The 25,826-nt window shown below is 37.5% G+C and overlaps 4 protein-coding genes across 6 annotated transcripts; 3 read left to right on the forward strand and 1 right to left on the reverse strand.

The window, feature by feature from the left end:
* Positions 1–321: 321 nt before the first annotated feature.
* Positions 322–24,128, reverse strand: LOC111003950 (serine/threonine-protein kinase D1). 3 transcript variants are annotated; one of them, XM_022274739.2, is made up of 17 exons: positions 23,924–24,128; positions 4,867–5,002; positions 4,437–4,581; positions 4,220–4,360; positions 3,887–4,053; positions 3,049–3,283; positions 2,878–2,966; positions 2,728–2,804; positions 2,468–2,597; positions 2,131–2,263; positions 1,886–2,056; positions 1,653–1,810; positions 1,354–1,584; positions 1,104–1,287; positions 845–1,027; positions 589–775; positions 322–510 (listed from the first exon to the last, which is right to left on the reverse strand). In XM_022274739.2, the coding sequence occupies exons 2-16, from the start codon at positions 4,987–4,989 to the stop codon at positions 591–593; spliced, it is 2,352 nt and encodes a 783-aa protein (XP_022130431.2). In that variant the 5' UTR covers positions 4,990–5,002; positions 23,924–24,128; the 3' UTR covers positions 322–510; positions 589–590. The 3 variants fall into 3 exon arrangements, with proteins under 3 accessions (XP_022130431.2, XP_022130427.2, XP_022130426.2); XM_022274735.2 differs by adding an exon at positions 18,392–18,464 and having other exon boundaries at positions 1,653–2,056; XM_022274734.2 differs by having other exon boundaries at positions 1,653–2,056.
* LOC111003934 (juvenile hormone esterase) lies at positions 7,423–14,117 on the forward strand. The gene is made up of 6 exons (XM_022274700.2): positions 7,423–7,771; positions 9,390–9,547; positions 9,652–9,956; positions 11,817–12,029; positions 12,242–13,048; positions 13,179–14,117. Exons 1-6 carry the CDS (start codon positions 7,723–7,725, stop codon positions 13,345–13,347), a joined length of 1,701 nt encoding a protein of 566 aa, XP_022130392.2. The 5' UTR covers positions 7,423–7,722; the 3' UTR covers positions 13,348–14,117.
* On the forward strand, positions 16,530–17,399 carry LOC123689564 (acetylcholinesterase-like). Its single transcript, XM_045630222.1, has one exon. It carries the CDS (start codon positions 16,583–16,585, stop codon positions 17,261–17,263), a length of 681 nt encoding a protein of 226 aa, XP_045486178.1. The 5' UTR covers positions 16,530–16,582; the 3' UTR covers positions 17,264–17,399.
* On the forward strand, positions 19,023–21,041 carry LOC111003951 (para-nitrobenzyl esterase). Its single transcript, XM_022274740.2, has 3 exons — positions 19,023–19,329; positions 19,515–20,671; positions 20,755–21,041. The coding sequence occupies exons 1-3, from the start codon at positions 19,138–19,140 to the stop codon at positions 20,981–20,983; spliced, it is 1,578 nt and encodes a 525-aa protein (XP_022130432.2). The 5' UTR covers positions 19,023–19,137; the 3' UTR covers positions 20,984–21,041.
* Positions 24,129–25,826: the final 1,698 nt, after the last annotated feature.

Below are 25,826 nucleotides of genomic sequence, written 5' to 3' on the forward strand. Positions count from 1 at the left end.
AGTAAAGTATCGAACTTAACATTTCATTAGCTACATTATACATTGCATATAATATTCACGAGATGCTCGTATAAAATTAAGGACTAAAAACATTTAGGCCGCTTTAAAAATTATTTAATGTCTCGTTTCGAGCTTCGGGGGTTCCGGCTTCTCGAAGATTGTGGGTCGTGACGCAAATAATCCACACAAATATTTGTACTTATTCAATGTTAAATTACCATTAGATACTACGATTTATTCTATTAGAGGAAGTACAATTTATTTAATATATCTATCTAGCTGCAGAAACTGAACATTTCCCAAAGGGTTAAGTTAGTAGGGTTGTCTCCAAAAGCCTCCGTTAAATATTCATGAAATGGCTATTTTTTAAACGAGATGTCAACCTGCGACCTCGTCGAGTGCGTCGATCGAAACGGAGTGGGCGAGGTTCACTTAGCCCTGACGAGCAGTTTCCTCCAGTAGAGGCGGACGGTGACGCAGCCCATCTCCTCCGGGGGGAGCTCGGGCTCTCTGCGCATTCGCATACACAATGGTTATTGGCAAAGAGATGAGAGAGATAAAAGAAATCAGAGTAGTAGTTCAGCTCACGGTCACTGCGCCTGGTAGCGTTGGTCGTCGCTGGGGTGCGTCAGGTAGCGCGCTCCGACCCTGCGCTCGAGGTTCCTGAGGTCGTACCAGGCCTCGGAGGTCTGCAGCCAGGCGTGGGCCGCGCACTTGTCCACGGACAGGCGCTTGCGCTGCTTCACTTGCAGCAGGTTGTTGATCAGATCGACGGCTGAAAGGTGAGAGCGGTCTCAGTCTGGCCGATCGTAAGGAACGGATCGTCCGGCGAAGCCGAGGGTACCTTCCGGGGAGATCTCCCTCCAGGGTGTGGGCGGGTACATGAAGGCCGCGTTCTGGATCTGCTCGTTGATGTCTTCGTCCTCGTTGAAGGGGAAGGTGCCGGAGAGCGACACGTAGACGATGACGCCCACCGACCACATGTCCAGCGAGCGGTTGTAGCCCGCGTTGCGCAGCACTTCGGGGGCTGTGACGTCACAAATGTCATCGGTCGACCGTCTCACCCTCGACTACTCTACCCTCGCCGTCGAGGCGCTTCTCACCGAGGTAGGCCGGAGTGCCGACCACGGACCGGCGGAAGCACTTCTCTCCGATGATGCGGGCGAAGCCGAAGTCGCAGAGCTTCACCTGCGGGAACTCCTCGTCCGAAGACAGCAGCACGTTCTCGGGCTTCAGGTCGCAGTGGACTATGTTCTTCTCGTGCAGGTGCTTGAGCGCCACCAGGATCTGCAATTTAAGCGAAGAGTCAAAAGCGGCGGAAATGTTTGATCGAATGACCCGATGGTCTCGTACCTGTGCCACGATAAACTTGGTGATCCTCTCCGGCAACCGAGCGCGCTCGTGGGACAGAATCATCTCCAACATATCTCCCTTCAACCGCTCCATCACCACGAAGATGCGTTCCGGGGTTTCGAACATCCTCTCCAGGTTGACGACGCCCGGATGGGACAGGTTCTGCAGGATGGCCACTTCGTTCTTCAACTGGGCCTCCTGTTTGGTCGGGAAGCGGAGTTTGTCGATCACCTGAAATGTACGTTAATTTGTCACGGAACCCGCCGGTCGCACCTCATCAGCGAAGCGCCATCCCTCACCTTGATGGCGACGGGTCTGCCCGTATCGCGGTGTAGACCGGCGTAGACGATTCCGAATTGCCCCGAACCCAGCACCTCGTCGGGGTGGATCTGGTAAAGCTGCGACATTTCCAGGCGACCCCCTCCGCGCTGAGAGCTTCCGCCGCTTTGAGCTTCGCCTGAGGAACAATTCAGATATCGAGACCGCCGAGCGCTCTCGAAACGTCGGAGGGGCGCAACCGACGAAGCCTCACCGGTCCGTGAAACGTGCAAATTGAGCGGCAGCAGGGCGTGGCGTATGGCGGTCTCCCAGGAGCGGGCGAGATAGTCCCCCAGCCCCGACTCGGGCGCGGAGCAGCCGGCCTCCTCCGCTCCCACCAGGTAGTCCACGTTGGCGGTCCGGAGCTCGAAGCAGTGCATCACCTCTGGCGGCGAAAGATTCGTTCAGAGAGACTTCACTGTGGTCTATTTATCCGTCTATGATAAATAAGGAGCGTACCGGAGCGCGGGTGCCTGGCAGTTTGGATGGCGAGAATGTCCTGCAGAGGAATCTCCTTGAAGTACTTGGTTCCGTTCTCGGAAGAGAACAGCGTGATGCACTTGCTGTCCATGCGCCAGTAGTGCCGCCGGACCTTAAGAGGACGAGGTAGATCGCTTCAGAAAACGTACGACCTTCATTGCCTGACCTAACTATTGGATCTAACTAGGTTATAATGTCCTTCACGAGAAACATAAATAGCTTTAAGAAACCAGGGCCCTAGTCCTGACTTAGAGACAGGCTTTGAGCGAAAACTAGAGAATCTGATAAAATTAAAAAATCGGAGAGTTCAAGTTACGGTGGCGTCCTTATTCGTGAAATGCACCAGCCAGCCCTGCTTCAGCCACTGGCCCTCTCTCTTCTTGGTGTGCTTCACAGACTGCACTATTCGCATCAGAGGGATGTTGGCACTCGGTGACGACGAGGAACTGCACACGAAACAATTTATGAAATAACTCAAATGAAAGAAATGTTCATGAGGTGAATTTGGCGTTCGTCATGGCCCATGGGTCTGCTGCCATTTTGCCCCCCTGTTGTATATATATAAAAATCAGTCACCTGCTAGGTCGACTCGGAGACGTATCGCGCTGCGGTTCTTCTTCGGGCTCCGTTCCACTGTTGCGTAGTTGAACGGGCTGAAAGGTTCGGTCGACATGAATACGTATATCTTGAGGTGGCTCAACATCACCACGAACAATTAAGGCAAACCTCATCTCCATCGTCAGACTCGTCGTCGAGTTGCGCTCGTGTCCCGTCCGACACTTCACTGCTCGTGCTGCAACTGTCTTGGAACTCCCCTGAAAGAATGAATCGACTCAAAAGTTATTGGTTCACCAGCGCTTCGGCCTCCGCGAGGCGAGCCCTTTCGCGGCGTCTCACCTTGTAAATCCCGTATTTCTCCGCCGCAGTCCTTGGGCACGAACGGCAGACATTTCCTGTGGGCGTTGTAGTGACAATCCCTGCACTGCAGGCCTTGCTTGAAGAGGCCGCGCAACAGCTTCTTGCAGAGACGACAGACGGTCGGTCTAGTGTAAGAGTGCACTTGGAAAGTGTGAGGGATGCCCAGCGAACTCGACGGCCACGTGTTTGTCGATCGCTTGCTCGCGCTGCCCACCTGTGCATTGGATTCGACATTACGAGCGGTGGGGTGCCGCCGCACTCTTTGGCTTCTTTGAAAGTCTTCCTTTGATTAAGTGGTGACGAGTTACGAGTGTCGATACAAAAATGTATCAAACGGCCGGACATCTGCATGTCCGCCCGATTGCTTTTCATGAGTTTACGCATTTCTCAACTCTAAGGTATTGTATGGTGGGTGAGGTTCAGAAAGAAAAGTCTAAAATGTATTATAGTATTTATTGAAGCAAATACAATTATCGTCATTAGTTCACCCACCACCCGATACGTCGCGTTAGTAGAGCTTAATATGAACTTAACTTAAAACATGTAAAATGGACAACACGTAATATCACAACATACACGAACGACATTGGACGGTTTCATATATTATACGACATAATTAATGGAATATACAAAATATATTCTTTCAAGCGAGGGAATGCACATTTTTAATTTTCTCAGTTAAAAGGAATCAATACAATATTACAAGCGATCATTTTAACAAAGTTATAATTACAAAAATCGTAATTAAATATAAAACTATTTTATTGCCACAAAAATATAAACCGAATCAGTTGAGCAAATCGGCTATCCGCCTTACCAGGGAGTCGTCTTGCGACGTGTGGCTGTGCGCGGACGTCCGTGACGGACTGCGCGGCGCTCCCGACTGACGACGAGAAGTACCCGCGGCGCTTGCGCCTGCGACGGGCGACTTGCAATTTGACGGTACTTTCACAGCGCATCGCTTGTGGTAGTTTTGACCGCACCCTGCGCAGGAACAAATGAGAGTGTTTGTTTTATAGAGATTTGTAAACGGGAACAATGATTGAGAGTATTGCATCTACATTCACTAAAGTCAACGATAGTTCCGTCTTTGAATACTAATTTGGAAGATTGTTTTTTCTATTATATAATATAATAAAGAGAGACAGACCTTCACATTTTAGCCCCTGTCGCACCAAGCCAAACAGCATCTCCCCACAAAAGTCGCAGAACGTCGGCGCCTTGTACGAATGTACGGCCAACGCGTGGGGCCGCGACACCGGCTGCTCCGTACCGCCGTCGCATATGGTAGCTGAAAGGTGAACTCACGTTTAAATGGAGATTATTCGATAGGCATATTATTTGTCACGGATATAAAATACGCTCACGGTTTGCCGTGAGAACGATCTCGATCAGGGTCTCGTCCGTGACATCGGTAGCGGAATTGACGAGCTGCAACACGTTGGGCGAACAGTAGTCGTGGCGGAACAGTAGAATGCGATCTGAGAGCCGATTGAGTCCGTTGTCTGGGATCTGAAACGGTACTTAAATGGATTAGCAGATAATAAAAAAATATAATAAAATAGTGAATACGTACTAACTATATAACAGTAATTTATTTATTTAACTAGACTGTCAGAAGTGTTAGTGATATGTATAAAAATAAAAACAAAATTACCTCATTTTAACAAAAACCTAAGTTAGAAATTATACTAACACCTCTTTCGAATAAAATTTATTACTATTTCGAATTAAGTATCAATTCGTAATAGTATGGGGGTTCGAGTTGCAAGGGTTGGCTTCTACAATTTTAACTACCTTATCGTGTACAAACTTGACTGCGAGCTCTTTAAGGTGTGCGAGCGTTAGTTGATGCGCAGGCGCCGAAACCGCGTCCCGCTGCACACCCAGCTGAAAGAGGAACGTCACCTCGTCCTCCATTCTGCGCTCCCGTCTGAAAACGTAAATAGCCTATTATCATAAGGTAATTACAAAATATTTGTTTTTGGGGTAGATGAAAATATTGAATTATGTATATAGGCGATCATGTTTGTATCACTTACACATACACATACATTTGTTTACTATCACTTAACAAAAACAAATTTCAGTATTCAGTCAAATATAGAGTTTTCTATAGATTCACAGCTGGATGTAGGATAGTAAATGAAAAATGTCTTTTGATTTTTTTAATCACTGACAAATATTTTCTATAGCGTTGTTATAAGCGGTAGCCAGATAGATAGATAATTTCGTGGTGTGGAATTGTCAAAAATACAACATATAACGTTCATGTATTTTATTGTATTATTACAAGTAAATAATGCTGTGACGAATGGAGTGGCAAGTCTCTTTATATTTGCTAACAAATTAAAGTAGTAAGTAGTGACGATTCCGTCGTTATAAAGTACGGGCTTAGTGTACGATGAAGTGCTCAAAGGGTTCTCGGAAGTTCAATTAGTTAGTGATGCCACGATTTTAACAGGAATTACTAAAGTAACTTAATCGTGACACGTTCCCAGCATTTGTAGGCTTTCGTCTGTAGACATTATACTACCTGAATAATCTCTGTCTTGTTACTACAATAGAATAAATGATTAATTAGGCTTTATTTACCACGATTTTAATATATAAATCTTTTAGAACACACCTTATATTATGTTGAGCGATTAAGTACTGACCCTTTGTATAAGATAAGTTTTATTGCTATTTTATTAGTATCGTGACATCATATCGCGCTGTCCGCGTTCGAGGCGCAAAAGATTCACCAATAACATGCCAAACAGCGCATCGCCAAATACGTAAAGCCGCCTTCTTTAAGTGAAATGACCATTAAGAATCTGCCGTACTTGCATACTTCTTGGTCTTGGGTGTTTACTTATCTTCATATTGGGACACATGATGCGGGTTATCTGGGGTCACGTGAATGCTATTCTACAGGACGAGACAAACAATAACAGGATTTCTGCTGCACGTGGATGTGACGATCACGACTATACGATACACAACTTTGGCTCTTACGGGCGCCTCGTGTATGGCGATAGGTATACAGATTTGTTTTATTTCCCTTGCTAGATTGCACCGGCAGCGCAGACAGATAGCAGAGACAAAGGTTGCGACTCCCGACCCGGCTCGAATCCCTGCTGTCACTATACGGAACCATTGTGCATTGTCTTATCAGTTCACTGACTAGTGGCCAAACGCCAATCCGTTCCGTAGCACCGAAAGCGGAAACCGGTCAGTTAGAGAGAACTGAATTAGGAAGCTTCTATTTATTTAAATACGCATGCAGTTAGTTTTTGTCCATGAACACTTATCTTTATAAGACTACAATTTTTTTATGTACACCCATATTTTTCGTTCAATGTACAGACAAGATTTCCTTTTCATATTGCCGTGTTGCCTGAATATATATTAAATTCAATCAATTTTTAAATAAATTTATCGCGCTTATCATTCGCGGGTCAGAATTAAGTGTTAGTGATAATGGTGCATCGCTATTCTCTATCAGCTTCTTAATACTTCCAAAATTTTGGCACATTCGCTTTTGGGTCGGCCGTTATCTGCAGTCGACACGTGTAAGCTCACTTCCTGCCTAATTCGTCCAATATTTAAGAACCGTATTTATTTTACTTTCAAAGTTGTTCAGTAACGTGCATTTATCGAGTAGACAACGTTTGACGTGAGTTTATTGCCGCCTCGTGTTCGTTACGAGTGGCGTCAAATAAAGGCGAACAAAGTAAAGTGTACTTTACAATTTATTTCTTAATAAACAGAACGTGCAAATTGCCCTTAATCATTTACTATTAAACTCGATTGTAAACTCGGCTACCTCTACTTGTCTAAATATAATTGCTAATCCATCAGAAAGTTAAAAATGTCATGTGAGGGTTAATGACATAGAGCGCTTAGTGGCTAATCGCAATATCGAGGCTCTGCCGTAGGCGTGTCCAGCGGATTTTCTGTCCACAGAGTATAACACATAGATATGTCGCTATTGCGTGTCGGATACGTTGAAGAACACTTTCATTTTGTATTTATTACAATTTTCAAAGTACAAATTTAGTCTATAATAAATATAAAACTAAAATTGTATTAATTAAATTATTTTCTGAAAATATAACCAAATTTTGTATAATGTTCACATTGTGTTAATATGTATATGATGACGAGGCAATAAACGCATACGGTTGAAGAGTGATAAATTTCCTTCCGTTGCCAGACAACAATGTGTTAATTTTAGAAGAACAAAGGACTCTGCTCAGATCTCGGGCCAACAATCAAGGACCTTTAATCAGAGCAATAAAGATTGTCTGTTCATTTTATATTTATCAAATGATAGCACAAACTTGTGAACATCAGAAAATATATTGGTAATTGATCGAATCGCTCGTATTATCATCAAAATGTTACTAATTTGATTTGTTATTTTAAAAGTTACATGTGTTTTGGATTTCATCAATCAACTTATTGATAAACCTTATCCACACCTATTACCCGATTTTTGATACTGATACGTAATTAGAAGATGATAAATTTATATTGTTTACCTCGGTATATAATCGTTGCATCCGTGAGGTTTGCTTCTCGGAGGCATCGTATGATTTACACGAGTGGTAATATTTCGGGAGTATTTATAAGACGGTGCGCGTTCGAAGCGGACAGTGTGTGACGATGTCGCGGTATGTGATTAGCGTAATTACTGTTCTCTGTGTGGCTTTCGGTGAGTCCGTGACTTTATTAAACTTATATTTTAAACAAATAACAATACTATTTTATTCATCACTAGAATTCAAATGTTAAATTAAATAGCAAATTTTAGATTAATATTCAAAGACGACGACAAAAACTTAATGTACTCCCTGAGAGCGGAAACTTTAATTACCGTGCGTATTGCAAAAAATATTGATATATGACAGTTGAGAAAAATACATTTTCTCTATTATATAAAATTCTTAGATAATTTAATTGAAATGAGCGTTACCTAATTTGCATATTATGTCCGCTCAGCGAGTTTTTTTAAAAACGAAACGTCGGTTAAATTTAAAATTATGTTTAAATAATTATAAGTTTACAATACAATACTTCAATCCGCTAAAAATGTGTTTTTCTTTAAATGAGATTTTTTAAATTATGTAATAATAACGTTTTATAGGGCTGAATACAAAATAAGCGTACGTAACGATATTATGAGATCAATACAGAACTATGCTAAGAAAATAAGCCACATTGACCAGCAAAATAGGAACAAAAGTCCGGTCTGGGTCTAGACTGTCGAGTAGAGGAATGTAGCAGGTAGATGTAGCTGATAAGGCAAGGTCACCCCGCGTCCATTTATCACTGCACTGGGCCACAGGGCAAACTCTCCGAACAAATATTATTTTATGTTCAATTTCTTCGTAATTAATCAACTTATATGAGAATCATAAGAACCAAAGGAATTTTTGTTTACGAAACAATCGTTAAGCAACAAAAAGTAACCATTACAGAAGGCATAATGCACAATTAAAAAGTGATACATCAAGAACATTATACGTCAAACAATAAAGTACAATATATCAGTACATTGATCACTCTCTGTCAGGCGTTACAATGACTATTATTAAAGGCCTCCACAGACCGCTTCACAAGACACTTTTTTTGCTTAATAACAAACTATGGAATCGACTCCAATTGGTGATCAGGGAGCTATGCAACCTCCAAAAACAGTATATTCCTCAAAGGCCGGCAACGTACCCACTAAAATGGAAGTCCGTGGGCTGCCCATTTTTGGCGTCAATTAGGCTCGTTTGACCCCTCCATCCTTTAAAAAAATAGCTAGTAGTAATGAGAGAAAGTAAGCAAGGTTCATCTCAAACTTTAACGGAAAAACAATCGAGTGTTGTTTAGTATAATTATTGAAAAGGAGTAAAATCATAATAAAAAAATGATTCACATTAGTTTCGTAGCTCCGTAGCAAGTGCTACGGTATCCGCTACACAATGTACTTACATAATTAATTTCTCTCTACTCTACCTTACGATTTACTAATTAAGCTGTCTCCAGTTTGCCACTAAATTAGGAATGTGATTTAAATATATACCAGTATAATTTATTGATAATGGCAGCAAAAACTATTTTTGTTAATATACAAATCGTACCGGTTCGCTCACACACTAAGGTCGTTCTCGACACGTGTCAACCGGTTTAATAAAAACATTTTGCCTTACAAAAACAGAATTGCCGTTCAACCCTGCCTAAATATATTTACTGTTTTAAATACAAGAAGCGAGTAGAGTTTTCCGTAAACAATAGCTATTGCACGATAGCATCTATTCTCACGATAGTTTCTATTGTTTCAGGCCATGTGAGCACTCGATCGACAGAATGTGACGTCCAAACTCGCATCGAGACCGGTTTGATTTGCGGCAGCCGACGCTGGGCGGGAGGCAACACGGTCTACGCCAGCTTTAGGGGAGTGCCCTACGCTAAACAGCCGCTGGGAGAACTTCGATTCAAGGTTTTTCTTACCATACAATACATTCATAAGAATTAGAAACATGACTTTAGTCTAATTAAAACTAAACCGACATCTTCATTTAACAAGTTGTGACTATCACGCAGGAGCTGCAGTCGGCGGAGCCATGGGATGGCTATTTAGACACATTAGTAGAAGGTCCAATCTGCCCTCAGCACGATGTGCTATACGGTAGATTGATGCAGCCCAGAAATATGAGCGAAGCCTGCATCCACGCTAATATTCACGTGCCCATCCATGCGCTGCCGGGTCCTTACCAGCAGAAAGCGAATCTACCTGTCTTTGTCTTCGTGCACGGAGGCGGCCTCGCATTCGGCTCAGGGGACAGTGATCTCCACGGCCCGGAATATCTCGTGCAACGAGAGATGATTGTCATCACTTTTAATTATAGGTGAGTTATCATTAAGCGCTAATAGTGAATTAGTACGAATTCTCAAAAACCTTCGAACCGTATAAACAGATACGTAAATCTGTAACTATTAATATTAATCAAATCACGAGGGAGAAAGTTTACAGAAGCCGAGAGATAAATGATTGTCTTTTTAGTTTCACAGATATATAATAACAAGAACTCGAAAATAGACTAGATCAAACCGAATACAGCAAGTTTAATCGTTGATTTAATAAAATCGTAAAGTGCATTTATTTATAACCTGCTATATCTTGGTAAATAAGCATAGTGTATAAGGTTATCTAAGAGAACAATCGCGGTACACGAATCACATTATTTAAACACACTAGATCTGCGCCAAATTTGCTTTATTCGCTTGATACGTAAGAAAACCTTTTTTTATTAGATAATAAAAATATAAAAAATCCTCTATCACGACCCTCGAGATGCGATCAAATGCTTGCAGAGACGACGTCAATCCATTGATAAGGTCGCGATGTGAAGGAAACAAACTTTTTGAATTTTAAATATACAAAACATGGCCAACACATGTTTCATAGTAATTTATTTATGTATATTTGACCAAGAAGATAGATATTTATTATCATAGTAGGTTTAATTAACATAATATATTTAAGAACTTTAATTCAGTTTTGATTTTTGTAGAAAATATTAGACAAATTTATATTTGGTATAACAATACGTCTTTTAATTAAAATGGGCGGGTCTGACTGGGTCCTGCAGGGCAGAGATAAGGATGCTAATGTTGATGTGGGCCAAGAGCGGCGCTCGCGCAAGCACTTGTTTGTAAACAAACGCAGCACGTGGACGTTGCATAATAACACTTTAATTTTAACGCCGATGTAAATTTTCCGTTCGGTGATGCCTTTTATTATGATGTTACATAACTTAAGTAGACTCTGATATTATTTCATAATATGCTTATTTGTTTTTAATATCGAAAACGATAATATAGACTCATTTATATTTCAAATGTTGACCTTGCTTTGTCCAAAATGCTGGCTTTTTGCTACAACGGCAAAAAATCGACAGGTTTAACTGCTTACGAATTGTGTAAAATATTATTATACATAATACACTCGTACTACTGATAAAAGGCCCCATCCTAAGCTAAGACTAAATTCAGTGGTGTCATTTCGATTTAGTATGATTTTACAATACCTATTATCTATATATAAATGAATAGCTGTTCTTTAGTCGAGAAGGGCTGGACCGATTTGGCTTATTTTGGTGTTGAATTATTTAAAAACGTATAAACGACGGGAAAAATAAAAAATAAGTAAAAACGACGTTTACAATAAAAACTGTTAATAGCTGGGAAAGGTTGTCTTTACAGAAATATAAAATGGTCACTTGGTTTTCTATTATTATTATAGATTTAGCCTTTTAAAAAGTTTGTATTAGGTTTGACGCAAGTATATGTAGGTGATACGAAGTTCACCGGATCATCTAGTATGTATATATTATCTATTTCCATTATTATTGAAGATTACATTGTACTATATCTGTCAATGCAAAGTAACACGTTTCGCTATTAAGAATAAAATGAATCGGTTGTCGATGGATTGCAATTTGCAGCCTGCCTGGTTAGTATTGAGCATGTCGCTTAAATTCTTACAATCGATTAAGAAATTCCTTAGTGTTTAATATGACCTGTTTGGGATTTGCATTACATGTAGGCGCACGTATTAAGCTATTGCAAAGACTATCGGCGCATAAACATTAATATTATATGTAAGTGTTTTCTTAGAGCAATGATGTTTTAATTTTATTAAATGCCTTAGGATCAGAATATATTGAATTACGTATTACAAACATTTTTGTTAATTTTATTTTCAGGATAAATGTGTTCGGCTACCTTTCCCTGAATTCACCAAGTATTCCGGGTAACAACGGCCTTCGTGATATAATTACTCTACTTCGCTGGGTGAAAGCAAATGCTAAAAGCTTCGGTGGAGACCCAGAAGACATTACCCTAGGCGGACAAAGTGCTGGGGCACTCAATGTTCACCTCCTGACCCTGTCCAAAGCCGCTGAAGGGCTATTTAACAGGTATGTCCCTTCAATATTCTTATTTTCTATTCTAAATATGGGTAACGTAACATTTTTATTCAACTAAGAAAAGTAAACAAAATAAAAGTTTTTTGTGTGTGCCTTTTGCATATCCATGATTTCAGGAATATTAAAAAAATGTTAATATTTGCTAGTGACACAGCTTACATAGGCAAAAGAACAATACAATCAATAGTATTCGTTAATTTCAGAGCAATACTGATGAGTGGGACGGCTATATCTAGCTTTTACACCAGTTCACCTCTCTACGCTCAGTTCGTGGCAAACCGGTTTCTTACTCAGCTCGGCATCAACACAACAGACGCAGAAGAAGCTCATCATCAACTGACACAATTGCCCATAGAACAGATCATGCAAGCTAATAAGTTAGTACAGGACCAAATTGGGCTCACCGTATTCTTTCCGGTAGTAGAAAATACTTTCCCGGGAGTCAATACAATCATCGACGACGATCCAGCAGTGCTGTTGGCCAAAGGCGTCGGAAAAGATTTGCCATTATTGGTCGGATTTACCAGTGCTGAATGTGAAACATTCCGACCGAATTTCGACAATTTAGACATGCTGGCTCGAATACAAGAGAATCCAGTCATGATGCTACCTATTGATTTGATATACAAACTTCCACCAAAAGTAACGTTAGCCTCGGCACAAAAACTGGAAAAACGATACTTCAATAATGCACCGACGATGGATAAATATATAAACGCTTGCTCGGATATGTATTACGTCTATCCCGCGTTACAATTGGCGAAAATGAGGATGTCGACGGTCGATGCAGCGGCCATGTTTCTCTACCAATTCTCGTATAATGCAGCGTTTGACGTCATCGAGAAAGTGAAGGGAATCCGGTTCGATGGGGCAGCTCACATAGAAGATCTGACATTTATTTTCAGGACAAATTCATTGCAAAACTGGCCAGGTTTCACCCCGCCGGCAAATGAGGACCGGACAATATCTGTGTGGATGACAAACTTCGTACAAAACTTTATGAATTGCAAGTAAGTAGTGCACTGAAGCAAAAGTTTCATACCAACACTATAGTTTAATATCATCTCAATATAGATATACAGTATAATATACCTTAATTTAAGATATTTCTGCTAACAGTTAAACATATTTTTATTACAGTGAACCCATTTGCGAAGGCTATCATGTATGGCCGTCGGTCAACCAACGATCCAGCATCCATTACCAGAACATTCAACACCCACAATTATATAGATACGAGAAGATCACTCAGGCCCAACTCGATTTGATGCAATTTTTTGAAGAACTGCATAATCAGACCCAAACTTAATGTATTTTCAGTGTTATGTGTGTGATAACTAATTTATTCTAGCTTAGAGTTAAAGTTTACTTATAGATGCCTAATCTACACGAATTGTTCAATATCAACACATCATTTGATCGTGTTTCGTCATCAGATTATAAAATGAATCCATTTGAGAAACCTTTGGAAGGGGAAATCGCCACATATATAAGAGCTTTCATGCACGAAGTTTAATATGAAGTGCCTTTATACGTGGCACCTATAGAATAATATATATTTATTAAAATGAGAGTTGGCAACGTTATGCTGATCGACAAATACAAAGAATAAATTAAATTAGGGCTTAGTCCATAAAACACGCATTGTACAAAATTTTGATCTCTTTTATATAATCATTTCATAATAATAAATGATTATCGAACTAATAATTTTCATATATGAAACCCAATTTGTGTTTATCACAGTTGCCTATTGGCAATGGGAAGAAATTATCATCAAGTGATGATTATTAATGATGTATCTATTACAAATTTACTTAGTTAATGTGTCTCGAAATGTGATAAATGATGATTCAATTATAATTATTATTGTAAGTAGTTGTTACTTGTTACCTTCGAGTGACATTGCAGTGTTTGTGACAGTTTGTTGTCACAGTGTAATAATAATTCCGAATTATTACAGATCATGAAAGTATTAAGTAAAATTGTTGGTTTATTTATTATAAAACAACAAATTTTCTTCATAATATTAGCGCGTCACCATAACAAATAATTAAGTATTACAACATATTGACAATCTATTGTATTTTTAATGAGTCTCTGCGATTTTATATGCATTTAATTTTGATTCAAAGATTAAAATTGTGTAATTGGCAAATGCAACATATTTGAATAGTCTACCTAATACCAAATAAAAAGTTCTAAAATACTCTCAAAATATACAAAATTTCTTGATTACATTTTGAGAGTATTTAAATTGAATAACACGTTTATTTAAAACCCAAATGAATATTTTCCATAGGAACTTAACAATAAAAAAACTAAAAAGGCTCACGGAATGAACACGCAGTGACGGGTAAATGCTGATTTCGCTTACAAACTGATCAGATCTAAATTGCCTATACAATATCCATTACCTAATTGCCTTCCCACTGCGTTACGGTGATGGGCTCCGCAAATTATGGAAAGTTTGCACTATCTATTTCATCATTAGTAATATGGATAAGATATCAATTCATTTTGGCTCGGAAGTATTTCTTCCGTCACTAAAAGTGTAAACAGAGTTTTGTTGAGGGATTAGTTGATTGTTTAACATTTATAGTTATTAGATTAGTTGTGCGGTACAAACTAAAATATGAATTACGACACTTTGTACAAGAAATGAAGTTTTATTTTTATCAAAAAGTGACAAAAGGAATATCTTAATGGAGAAATAACGGAAAAAAGATTCAATACAAAATTGATTTAGATAAATCTAAACGAGGTCCGTTACAGGCTGCTGCGTGCCATTTCACATTCATCTCAACCACTTCACAACCAATTACGATTCTATTGGTTTTTATATTTTACACGCAACAGTGGTACAGTAAGGTTGTAGAGTGATGTCTCTTTTTACATTTTATTGTGTCTTAGCGTTGTCAGTGCAATTATCATTTCAAAGTATTGTAATGTTGGCCCAGGGAAAGATGCGGGGGCTCGAACGCAATGGCTATATTTCTTATGTAGGCGTGCCCTATGCTTCAGCAAAGGAAAATGGAAGGTATAAGGTATAGTTGATTATCATGCCTTTAATATAAGGGGCTCCCTGAGAAATGATTGGATTTTCAGCTTTCTCACTGATCGGAGCATCAAGGTCTGCCTCAACGGAGCATGTTCCGATTGCTGGTGTCCTATTCCCGACTCTGTTTATTCTGCAGAGAAATGATATGTTATGTGGACGACAGTACGGGAACAAGATTGCTCCGGTACTGCCCTGCTCTCACTCAACCGAAAAAAAACACTTTACAGAAGGATTCGTCCTTAAAGCCTCAGCGAGCTTTGCGTTTGCGTTCGCAATGCTGGGCGGTGACATATCGAAAGATATTCAATTTCGCGATCATATTTTGGAAGAAAAGTACTATTCGCTTGATCCTATTCAACGAAAAGCGATTCGAATCGTCGACAACCAGTCACTTTTTAAGCGCCTTGATCCCTTGGCGTTGCGTAGAGATGTGGGGTCTCTCTGCATCTTCTACCGCATTTCTCATAGTGTTCAGACGAGTTGTTCTCACTAATACCTGTAGCTGAGTTTCATCATCGGACGTTAAGTCAGAATACAATATACTAACTATCCGCATAACCTCGACGTCCGCCGTTCCACAACTACCTTAAGAAACAGTTTTTGCCGTGCACCTCCGCACTATGTGGAACCAGCTGCCCACTGAAGTATTCCGAACCAGTTCGATTTGGAATCCTTCCAGAAAAGCGAATACCAATTCTAAAAAGGCTGGTTACGTAGTTGTGAGCCTTCTGACAATATGAGTGTCCATGCACGGCGGTATCACTTAGCATAAAGTGAACCTCCTGCCTGTTTGCCTCCTGTTACATAAAAAATTACTTAAAATAGAGTAAAGTCTTATCGATCATATTACATTACACTTGTGTAGATATAGAACACATTAAATTTTATCTGCTTCGAGATTTACACCATTCCAATATTAGTCAATGCTTATGCTTGTTTTATTATTTTTGACGCCTTATCTAAAATTAATAGCAAAGTTCTAGTCCTTATTTTTTTACATATTTTTTCATCTCCAAGTTCATAAAATCATTATCATAAATATTGACAAAATAAAAATATTATATTTAGTACATACGTATTTGGCACCTATTAAAATTTGCCTAATAAGAATAGAAAGAAATTAATATAGGTATTAATATTGTCGTGATGCGTGTTTATTTAAAATGAAATTAGAAAGCTGGAATAGCGCCCACGTGGACGGGAATAAGGGAATCCCGAGATCCTTACTGCACACCGCGCTCAGAGGTTCAAGATTGTCTACAATTGGACGTGCATTTACCAAAGGTGGGGAAATCATTGCCCATTCTCGTCTGGGTGAAGGGAAGCAGCGGCGATTACCATCCTGGAAAGTTGGTTCAGGAAGGTATCATAGTCGTTATTGTAAGACATAGGTACGTTAAATATGACAAAATACATACTTTAATTTTTTTATTTTCCTAATAATAAGTCTAAAAATAACTTTAGGTTAGGAGTTGTGGGATTTATGTGCTCCCGGGAAGATCAAATCCCTGGAAACGCTGGAGTGAAAGATATTGTCCTCGCCCTGAGGTGGATTCGGGATAACATTGTCGCTTTTAAGGGAAACCCTCACAGGGTGGTCGTGGCCGGACAAAGCTTTGGCGCTGCAATGGTGGAGGCACTTACGCTCTCCTCAATGGCTAGGGGTCTTTATCATGGAATAATATTACAAAGCGGCACTGTCTTAGCACCGTGGGCGTTTAACTATGACGCAAAAGATAAGACAGAGTACATGAAACTTACCATGAACGGAACACATTCACTGCTAAATTCAGCCATACCGGATGTAGTGTTCAATTCGGAAGAACTCGACGTCCCATACTATCCATTTGGTATGTGCAAGGAAGAGGCGTTTAAAAATGAAGAAAGACTGCTTTCAGAAGCACCATTCAATTCGTTTATAAAAGGGAAATTTACATCCGTTCCAACGATAATCGGATATAACTCGAACGAAGCCTATGTATTTGTTTCAATGTTAAAACACAGGAAAACTGTTAAGAAAATGGAAAGGGCTGTGATGTTCCTGCTTCCTATGGAGTTACAATCAAACAACGAACGAGAAATGCACCCGCTGAGCAAACAGCTGATGGACACGTACTTTAAAGATAATATGAATGTCAGTTCAATGTTGGAATACCACAGGTGATTTGTAACTTCATTTATGAGGAAATTTGTAATTTAGCAGTCTAAATTTATGTTTCTATGGGTCACAAGGGATCAGTACTTATTTAGACTTCCTAGCTTTTAGGTAAGTAAATAAATATATTGACTACAAATGGTAATAATGTGCCTTTTAGGGATGTCTACTTCATGTGCCACATACACCGCAGTGCAATATTTCACGCCACCACTGGACCGGTTTACTATTATCAATTCTCACATTCGGGAAGAGTTGGAGTGGAAATTGAGAGTGGTGTGGAGAAAATTGGCGCCGCTCACTCGGATGAACTGGGCTACCTCTTTCCAAACGATGTGGTCGACTTTGACGGGGATGATGCGAGAGTTCATCAGCATCTTATAAAGCTGTGGACTAGCTTTGTTAAAAACTTGTAGGTTGCCCAAAAAATGCAGCGCCTGATTTTAACGTTTATTTAGCCGGACTTAAGTCGAATGCTTTACCTCCTAAGGGGTGGACTGTGGAGTTAATTAACAATATATCTCTAATTTAATTTAACTGTTTTGTGCCAATATAAGTATCTGATTCACATGCAGCACCCATATATAGATATCGTTCTGTTGGCCTAATACCTAATATTTTAGAAATTAAGAAACGCGACAGTTCTAGTTTAGTCAAAATATGTGTTGTAATAATTTAAACTTATATTATTAAAGCTTAAGTTTTATTAAAAGCGCTAATCCACCAGGAACTACTGGTCTGAGTTTTAAATATAAACTAACACGGAAGAAACAACAGGGCTATAGTAATATATTTATTCAAATTTCATTATTATTCATTAAAATTATGTTTTAGAAACCCGAATAGTGAACATAATGGATATCAGTGGAGCCCTCTAGATCCTTATGAGCCTCGACTACTGGACATTCAGACAGAGCCAAGGATGATAGATTTTCCGCACCGCACACACGCAGACATGTGGGGAGAAATATATGAAAAGTATTTCTTCAGAAGATATTGATTTGACACAAGTTTTTTTACCTGTTTTTATTTCAAATATAATATAACATATACGTTTATTTATAACATTTAAATTGTTAGAAAAAGCGAAAACCGACGTTTTTCTTTCATCAAATCAAGCTAATTAAAACCTCTTACCTTTTCAATTTTAAAAGTGACAACTTCTCAAATATGTAACGTAGAGTGCACGTTTCACCAAGCAATGGCTTACCTAAAAAGATAAAAAATATAGTTAAGATAGCTAAAATTAATAATGAAATTCATGAGCCGACAAAACGGTAGTATATAGGTTGTATCAATATATATATATATATATATATATATAGCAAGAACCAAAATATCTAACCAATATTAGAGATTATCTATCCTATATTTCGTTGTATCGATAAGCGCTTACAAAGCTATGTCTATCTTATCACGACAAGTGTTTCTGACGATCGTTCGATAGAGGCTGAAAGCTCTCGATACAATCACGTTAACAAGTCTGTAATCTGTATTACAATGTTTAGATCCCATTTTACAATTGGTTGGGTAAGCCTTTAAACAATAAGTCTTTTCCTGATTGAAGCCAATATTTTTACATCAGACAAGGAAAAATAGACATATCATATCGTCAGTGATTTATATTTATTTATATACGCCCTTATGCCATCGCTAGTCAATTTAAATATGTACACATAATTTTTTTTAATGATTAATTCACTGAAATATACAACTTTCCAATGCGAAGCTACACAAAATGTTTCACTTGACTGTACTCTACTGATTGAATATGTTACGACGTATATGTAGTGGAGCACTCTGTTTTATTGTTTTCATTTTGACTATCACAGTTCAAACACATGGTAACTCTTTTGGACCATATTGAATAATATCGTGTGGAAATGATAATTCTACTTTGTTTGCTAATTCCGGCCTGCGCTTTATCTGTGGAAAATAATGTTAGCGGGAGGCAAGAAGTAGATCCTATTATAACTGAGAGTGGTCCTGTTCGTGGTGTGGCACTCGGCCAAATGGATATCCTACAATACTTTGACATCCCTTATGGACAATTCGACACCAATCATCCATTTCAGGTATTTCATTGAACATCTTTTCAGTTTTAACTTACATTTAATTCAGTCACATAAAATGTCATTAAATAATTATAGTTGCAATAAAACTATTCTTTATTAAATAAATAACAAGTTCGGCTTAGTTCGACTTCAAACTGAAAAACGATTTCTTAAATACATATTATTTTTTGATTTCACTTTATTAGGAGCCTGTCAAGCCAGAAGCTTGGAAAACAATTCTATCTAAGGACAGACATTCTTCTAAATGTCCTCAAATACAACAAAACGATGAGTATATAGGCAACAATGATTGTCTTACACTCAGTGTATTTGCTAAAACCGGAGTAAAGGATGCAGACGTACTTTTTCACATACACGACGGCAATTTTGAGACAGGAAGCGGAGATCCAGAAGTGTACAACCCTCAACAACTAGTTTCCGAAGGAATTATTGTCGTTCTACCCAACTACAGACTTGGAGCTTTGGGTTTTATGTGCTGGCAAAACGACACAGTTCCAGGAAACGCTGGAGTCAAAGATTTAGCACTCGCATTGCAATGGGTCAAAAACAACATTAAGGCTTTCGGCGGAAACACTTCGAACATTGTAGTAAGCGGTGTCGACACTGCTGGCATATTAGTTGATTATCTGATACTAGTCAATCAAACCTCAAAATATATTTCCAAAGGTATAACCGAAAGTGGTTTTGCTTTATCTCATAAGGCTCTTGATAGAGATCCACTAAGGAGCGCTGACGGAAAGGTTAATATAAATGGCGGTATCCAGTCTATTATAACATCTGGGCGAGGAATCCATTTCAAACCTTGCATAGACAATAGTTTAATAACACATTCCTTTTGGGGTTTGCTGCAGACGCAAAAGATTGACATACCGCTAATGATAGGCTCTACTAACCAAGCTGGGATGGACTATGTAACTGACTTAAACGATATTGACATACAAGAGTTTCGAAATAATCTATCACTTATCTTACCAACCGATCTTAGGTTTGAAGGAAATCAAGAAAGGGAAGTTATTGAAAAAGTTAAAAGTCAATACTTCGGTGATTGTGACATATCAATAAATTTATTAGAAAGGATCTCTCTTTGCTTCACAGATTCGACTTACTTAAATCCAGGTATTCGCGAAGCGAGGCTTTTAACTAAAGCAGGTGGAACGGTTTATTTTTACGAATTCTCCTACACGGGAGACAAGCAGAATACTATTACAGGAGCACCAAAGGGAGATTCTCTGCGTTATATTTTTACTCAAAGTACTCAAGAGACACAAGAAGGAAATGTCAATGAAAACGAATCAACAGCAAATACAATTCGAACGCTTTGGACGAACTTCATTAAAAATGGGTATAGTTTAATTCATTATTTATTGTTGTTTGGTAAATTGCGTATTTAAACCGTGTATTTTAAAAACTGACATTTCTTTTCAGAATTCCCTCAGCTTCAAACGTTGATTGGAAAGCCTTTGATGGAACCGAAGGGAATGAAAAATCTTTAATGATAGGCGCTGAAATCAAATTAACCAACAGACTTCACGCCGAGAGGATGAAACTTTGGGATGAAATATACGAACGACACTTTGTTGAAACCAATCTTGGCTCCACTGTAAAATCTTCGATACTTGTTATCCTCATTAGTGTTGTCACATCATCGCATTAATAATTTTATAAATTAATTCAATTGAATATTTAACCTAATAAATAATTATTAACGAGCATTGGTTGTTTTACTTAGCCTAGTGTGTGTTGAAACTATGATTTTGTTATTGTATTGTACAATGTTTTGACAACTCACTTCATATACACTTCGACCTCAGTGGTCATTTTCTATTGCATATTCACTACTCTAGAAATGTTACTAGGAAAAATTATTGTAGTTATACTAATACAAGAACTTGTCATCGGGTATGTAGAGTTATTGGCGCGTCACTGGGATATCAAAACAACCCAGGGAATCGTGCGAGGGTATTACAAATCAAACCCATCGCATTTCGCATTTCTTGGAGTGCCTTACGCCCGCCCGCCCACTGGCTCCGACAGATTTAAGGTCAGCAAACTAATTTGTTAATGCCGAGCCCATATTGTTATCGAATTTGTGAGATGCGTCATGACAAATAGCAATGACTGAATTTTCTTTTTGGTATTACAAATAAATAAAGTATGCTACATTAAATCTAGCATGTGATTTTAATTTAGAACGGGAAAAGTAAAATGTAGATACAGTTCTAAATAAGTAATTAAAAATAACCATTAGGTTACAATTTGATTTAGATAAGTTTCTTGATTATGTATCTAATTAGAAGTGATATTGTTCCACTTAGCACGATGTTTACTCAGTTCCAAATAGTTTTTTTTGTAAAACATTTTTGAATGTTTCAATTAAACAATACACATCAATATTTAGTAATAGATATAATAAATATCAAACACTGCGCACAGCGCAATATAAATTGTATACGGCGTATAGTTTTAGTAAATAATTGGCAAAAAAAGCAAAGAATGTATGAAGAAAAATTAATAACATTTACAGGCACCTAAGCCTCCAGTGCAATGGGATGGTATCTTTGAAGCTATATATAGATTAAAATGCCCACAAGATAATGAAAATGGAAGTGAAGATTGTTTGGTATTAAATTTTTTTATACCAGACAATCTAACTAACATGCCAGTACTAGTACATTTTCACGATGGATTCTTTCACAGTGGGTAATGTATCAAAATTAAGTGTCTATAATTTTAAGAATTATTTAGAAATTGAATATTAGCAGATAACTTTGTAAGATCTAGATTCTGGCAAACTTTAAATCTTAAGAATTATAATACACTGTTTTTAACATATACAATTTTAAAATTCAATTCTGTTAATAGTTTTCTTTAATTTTAGGTGGGGATATCACCATCCACCACCATTTTTCATTGAACAAGGGATTATTGTTGTGACACTAAATTACCGAATAGGTGCTCCAGGTTTTCTCTGTCTGCAATCACCAGGAGTTCCTGGAAATGCAGGTTTAAAGGACCAAGCAGCCGCACTATACTGGATACAGAGAAATATAATAAAATTTAATGGAAATCCTCAATACATCACTGTTTATGGAACCGGGAGTGGCTCAGTCTCTATTGAGATTCTTTTACTTTCAGGGATAGCTGATGGTTTATTTCAGAAAGCTATTTTAGAATCAGGGTCAGTTTTATCACCTTCATCTATAACATATAGTCCAATAGAAAATGCAATGAAAGCAGCACAAGAACTGGGTTATCAGGGAGATAAAAACACTAAAAACATGGAAACATTTTTTCAAACCATATCTGTAAGGAATTTTTTTAACATAACTTCAATATTTCTGCCCTGTATTGAGAAAATTTCATTATATTCTCTTTTTAATGATGATCCTATGGACTTAATAAAATTTAGAAAATCAGTACAAATACCATTATTAATTGTTTATAGTGACACAAAAGAAATAGATGTGATTGATAACAACAAAATATTTCAAACTATACCAGAAAATTTTGGCCACCTATTACCAAATAATTTAGCTATAGATACAACTGTTCAAGAAAAGGTTGCGAAACTAACAAAAGCTTTTTATTTTGGTAATGTTCTCACAGAGGAAGATATAATTCAATGCTACAAAGAGTATGTAAACGATATTTTTATGGAATACCCAGTTGTGAAGTCAAGTGCTTTTTATGCATACAATAACAGCAATCCAGTTTTTTTAATGAAATTCTCACATAGAGAATATGAGCAAGCTTTTACAGGCAATTATGGAAATGTTTTAAAATTAGTTTTTTCAGACAAAGTTGACAATTCACATGATATTGGAAGCATTTTAAAGAATATGTGGAGTAATTTTATTAAATTAAGGTAAGCTACAAATTTAAAGAAAACCATGGATAACATATAACATTATATTGAAAAATAATATGTATTATGAATATTGTGATAAAAAACACTTTACCTCTAATTACCTATCTCTATTTTAGTGATCCTACACCAATGACCACATCTCTTATACCAGATGTGTGGATGCCGGTTGAGCCAAATATTATAATGGATGAAAAAGTCAAGTACCACAAAATAAACTACTATGAATGTGGTAAAAAGAATAAAAATAAGAAAATAACAACACAACAGTTCTATTTTTGGGAACACATTTATATGAAATTCTACAAAAATTATAAATATTTATACTAGCTATAACATGGGGTTATAAAACGCATAATATGGGCATAGCTTTCTGATTAAATAAATTTAAACAAAAATTTACAAATCTCATTAAAACACTCACTAAACAGTGATACAATTTTCATACAGATAGTTTGGACTGAATAACATAAATCACGTAGAATGATCATTTATAAATAATGAAATAAACAAAAATGTAGAATTCTATACTGGTGAACATTTGCGAACATGAGAACATCAACGTTAGAATGATATTTAACGATGAATAAAAAGAAAATATGAAGAAATCAATATTTGATAATTTACACTTAAGATGTAGTTTCATACAGTTATTATTTTCAATCAATACAAATCCATAAAATGGTCCACGAGAACTTAGTACGTCGTCAAAATAAAATATACCGTTACCTGGTCGATTGCCCGAAAACGGGAAAAAACTGTTCTGGCTTCGGATATTTAATTGTACCACTGTTTCATATCCTATTAACGTTTTAATTATCACTTTTCACTTACTTTTTATTGAATTTATTTTTAATATCAACAAGTAAAATACCCAGACAAAACATGAAACATTTTATGGACTTGTGACTGTCAGATTCTAACAGTTTAATCAGTACTGACAATTGACGTGGTTGATTAATAAATGACAATTATAAAATAAACACAATACAGTGCTCTTAATTTATTTATTCTGTAATAAAATATAGTTCTAGATAATTCGATAAATTAAAACCTCAAAACGTAATCTAGAAATGAAAAAAAGCGCGGAAAACTTTTTTATGATATTAATATGGTGTCTCAACTCTCAGGGGACACAATTTTGCCTGCCGGTGTTGCGTCTAAGTATAAAAAAATAAATTAAATATAAATAATAATAATAATAATATTTATTTGCAAGAATATGATACAATAATGTTTTGGTAATACAATATAATGTTCGCATATTCTTATACACATCCAATGGCGTGCAAATTTGTCTTAACTTGAATTTAACATAGATATTACATATGAGTCATAATATAGTCAATCCTTGTAATATGTTATCACTACATAATAAATTATTAAAATATATGATTACGTTATCAAATTAAAATTAATTATAATAATTCACGACAAGTCAATATTTAAAAACTATTGCATTTTTTTTACGATATTGCATTATTTGTGAAATTCATTACTTATTAATTTTTTTAACTGAATTAAACGTTTATTATCGTAATTACGCTACAATTTTTATATAACAGTCGTGGTCAGCGACTTAGGTACACTTCGTATTCGTACATAAGCAAGTTAATTAAATACTTTAATAACTTAACTTAAACACTTATATACTGCTCAAAACAATTAGCGGAACAAGATTTTAAAGTAGAACTAAACTTTTTACTTAAGGTTTTAATTATTACTGTCTACTAGATAATGTTAAGGCATTGTCGAAGCAAATAAAAAACAAAAGAGCATCGGCGTTTTGGTTAGTAGTCCTATAATAAAGTGGCATTGTGTCTAGAAATACCTAAAAACAAAGTGACGTCTTTGAATTTTCATTACTTTCTAATCACAGAAAACACATTTTAAGTAGTTTTTTTCAATCTTTTGAGTATTAATATAAATTGAAGTGAGCCTTTTGAGTATTGTTATTCATTGAAGCGAGTGAGTTTAGGTCATAATGCCAGATCTGACTGAATTGCATGTCTCCCGAGCTATCGCTTTGCTTGAAGAGAGTCGAACTATGCGTTATGTAGAAAATGATCTAGGAGTAGCCCCTTCTGTTATCTACAGACTTTGGAAGCGATACCGTGAGACGGGAGAATACTCACGAAGGCGTGGTCAACGTCGAAAGAGAAAAACTACACGTTTGCAAGATCGCTACATCGTCAACTGTGCTTTACGTAACCGCACCACAACTGCAAGAGATCTACAAAATACACTAAGGACGGCTACAGGTGTAGAAATTTCCGACCAGACAGTAACACATTTTCAACACTTCCGTTTTCTCTGGTGTCTTTCCTAATATCTGGAAATTTGCCCATGTTATTCCTATTCCTAAAATCGCTAACCCAGTTACCTATTCTGATTTTCGACCTATTTCCATCCTTCCTTTCCTTTCTAAGGTTCTTGAACGTATTCTTCATCAGCAATTAGCTATCTTTCTCAACGAACACTCCCTTCTTAATTCAGTTCAATCCGGTTTTCGTCCTGGGCACAGTACAGCTACTGCTCTCACTAAGATTACAGATGACATAAGACGTGGCATGGATAATAAAAAACTCACAATACTTACCTTGCTTGACTTTAGTAATGCCTTTAATTCGGT

Source organism: Pieris rapae, chromosome 11 (genome assembly GCF_905147795.1).
Source record: "Pieris rapae chromosome 11, ilPieRapa1.1, whole genome shotgun sequence".
Classification (NCBI taxonomy): domain Eukaryota; kingdom Metazoa; phylum Arthropoda; class Insecta; order Lepidoptera; family Pieridae; genus Pieris; species Pieris rapae.